General features: G+C 36.7%; 1 protein-coding gene across 2 annotated transcripts; it reads left to right on the top strand.

Annotated features, from left to right (window-relative positions):
- Positions 502-1,933, top strand: LOC109843106 (auxin-induced protein 6B-like). 2 transcript variants are annotated; one of them, XM_020412041.1, is made up of 2 exons: positions 502-1,180; positions 1,625-1,933. In XM_020412041.1, the coding sequence occupies exons 1-2, from the start codon at positions 824-826 to the stop codon at positions 1,634-1,636; spliced, it is 369 nt and encodes a 122-aa protein (XP_020267630.1). In that variant the 5' UTR covers positions 502-823; the 3' UTR covers positions 1,637-1,933. The 2 variants fall into 2 exon arrangements, with proteins under 2 accessions (XP_020267630.1, XP_020267629.1); XM_020412040.1 differs by lacking the exon at positions 1,625-1,933 and adding an exon at positions 1,427-1,618.

The raw sequence follows: 2,688 nt of genomic DNA, 5'->3' as shown, positions 1-2,688 counted from the left end.
CAATCTAGATTCAACCCGGCATGTACTCGTCCTATCTGACCTATTTAATAAATCGTCTAATTAACCTAAGCGTATTATGAACTACTTGAATTTTAGTTGATGAGAGATCGTCACGTTGTGTGTAATTATTAATCATATAACATGTGAATAATTGTTCTTACTTTGGCATTATTAATCATGTAGCACATGAATAATTGTTTGCAATTTGATCATTGATCACATATAAGAGCAAGGGGATATATTTAATAAATCGTCTAATTTACCTAAGCGTATTATGAACTACTTTGTTTGGTTCCAGCCTGGTTACTAAGAAGGACAGGTATTGATCGAGATTCCCATTCATTAAATGCTATGACAAATAAATCAATCTAGATTCAACCCGGCATGTACTCGTCCTATCTGACCCAATTGCCACCCTTACTCTCAAACTTCTCTTGCCAAACTAGCCCTTATTAGTGTGACGATAGAGTTCCGCGGCTTGATTCATCAGGAGGCCAGGGTGTTACAAAGACTTCGGTGCAATGAATCCAATGTTGCACATTAATTCTCTCCATCGCACGACAACCAAATTTCCCTCAAACTAAGCAACCTCTCCTCTCCTCTCCTCTCTCCTCTACTTTAGCTATCACATTCCTGCCTCTGTCCTCCACAGGCTCACAACACCACTTATTCTATTCTTAGTTATCCCTGTTATTGATTGGCTCAGCATCAAACCTCTCCTAATTTTTCCCTATAAAAACCTCACCATAACCCCCCCATCTCACCTCAATACAAAATTAATTAACTTGTCAAACATAATCCAAGAAGAAGAAGAGGGCATAGAATGGCGATAGCACGCGAACTGAAGAAGTTGCTCTTCTGCGGAGCAAAGAGCTTTGCTGATGATCTCGAAGAAGGCAGCATTTGGGTTTACGTCGGAGTTGAAGAGCCACAGAGGCTTGAATTGGATGCACATTTTCTGAACCATCCATTGTTCGAAGACCTCCTTAATTTTTCGGTGGAGGAGTTTGGGCATTCTTATGATGGAGCTCTGAGGATCGCGTGTGATATCGATCTTTTCTCGCATCTGCTAGGGTTGCTGAGGAATGGCAATCCATCAGTGCACTACATGGAGCTTCAGCAACTCAAAGATAGATTTTACGGACGTAGGGCTCAAGAATGTCACGGGGGTCGACAATTGGTCAGCTCTTGTTAGCTCTAGTCTTTAGGATATAGTGTTTATAAGTAGCCAGGAGCTTATAGAAAATATGGGGGGCTTAATTAGAATTGATTCCAGTTCTTTTTGCATCGATATATAAGTAAGTAGATGGATATACGGGTAATAAGTTGCCAATTATATAAAGTTATGCAATTAAATGAGAATGCGATTGTTAATTAGTTAGCTCAGTGTCCTTTTATTTATCCATTTTCTCCATTGAATTACTAGGGCATTTCAAATGTTCAGTCTTTGCAAAGATCTTTTTCTTTTGAATTGAAGAAAATTTCTTATGCATCCGGTGGTATGTTTCATGGATCTATACATTACAAGGTGCTAAGCTAATGGGTTGAGATGTTCGAAATCATTTACTCTTTGAAGTAAAGGTGTCCTTTGTTTCATCTGCGGGGCTTCTGTTTTGTTTTCCAGAAAATAGCTTGAGGAACTGAAGTGCAGAACAACGAAGATACATGCGCCAATACGTATCAAGGGTGTCGTGTACTTTCATATCATTACAGGACATAAAAAAGGGAAGGAAAAAAAAATCCTTTTGATATTCAGAAGTTTCGAAGGAAAAACCAAGGACAAATATATGTTATAAAATATATTTTTATTTTACCCCTACATGGCCTAGTGGTTGGAGCTTGAGGCATTAGTTTAAAAAGCAAAGGGTCGATCGGTGTCTACAGCATGTCTATCCTTAATTTCTAATTATTAGGCATTGCAACGCTTATCGGTTCCTGCACGGAAAAAAAAAAGAAATCTTACACACTAAATATGTTCCATGTGGATCATTATCGTTTTGCATCTTTACTTGTAAAGAATGAAGATGCATGTCTCGTATGTGTCGAACATGAGTTACAATTATCTCCTTATCACATGTCATAAAATATGTTAAAATGCAGTTAAGTGCTTCTTTTGTGAAGGAATGAAATCAAGTACTCACATATAAATTAATCATCTCTCTTTCATTCATCAGTGTGGATTTTCTAACCCTAACATTTCTCTTAAGTCCTAAAATGTTCCATGTATACCTTATTCCTCTCATAGAGCAGAAATGTGTCATATATGCACCGAATCAGTTAAATATCTCATACCATAAATTGTCATATGTAAAATTTATACAATTATCTTTATCAAGAAATAAAGTCAAGGTTAAATTTCACAAAATCCCCCTTAACCTTGTACTTTTTTGGCATAACCCTCTTTGACTATTTAATTCCACAAAAATCCTTTGAAAATTGAGGGGTTTTGCACATTATCCTCAGAACTTCTTTTATCTCATTTAACTCCTTGAACAATTTTTACTTTAATGACCCAAAAATAACACTAACGTGTCACATGCCACAAACGCGGACAAAAAAGTTAAAAATATCCCACAGTCATAAAAAATTACTCATTTATCCATTTGTTATATCTATTAGTTTTGTTATGGCTCCGAGATACTTTTGCATTTTTTGTCATGTGCTTGAGGCATGACACATGAGCTTTAC

The sequence above is a fragment of the Asparagus officinalis genome, chromosome 5 (genome assembly GCF_001876935.1).
Source record: "Asparagus officinalis chromosome 5, Aspof.V1, whole genome shotgun sequence".
In the NCBI taxonomy this organism is placed as follows: Eukaryota; Viridiplantae; Streptophyta; class Magnoliopsida; order Asparagales; family Asparagaceae; genus Asparagus; species Asparagus officinalis.
This window is presented reverse-complemented; position numbering and strand designations above follow the sequence as displayed.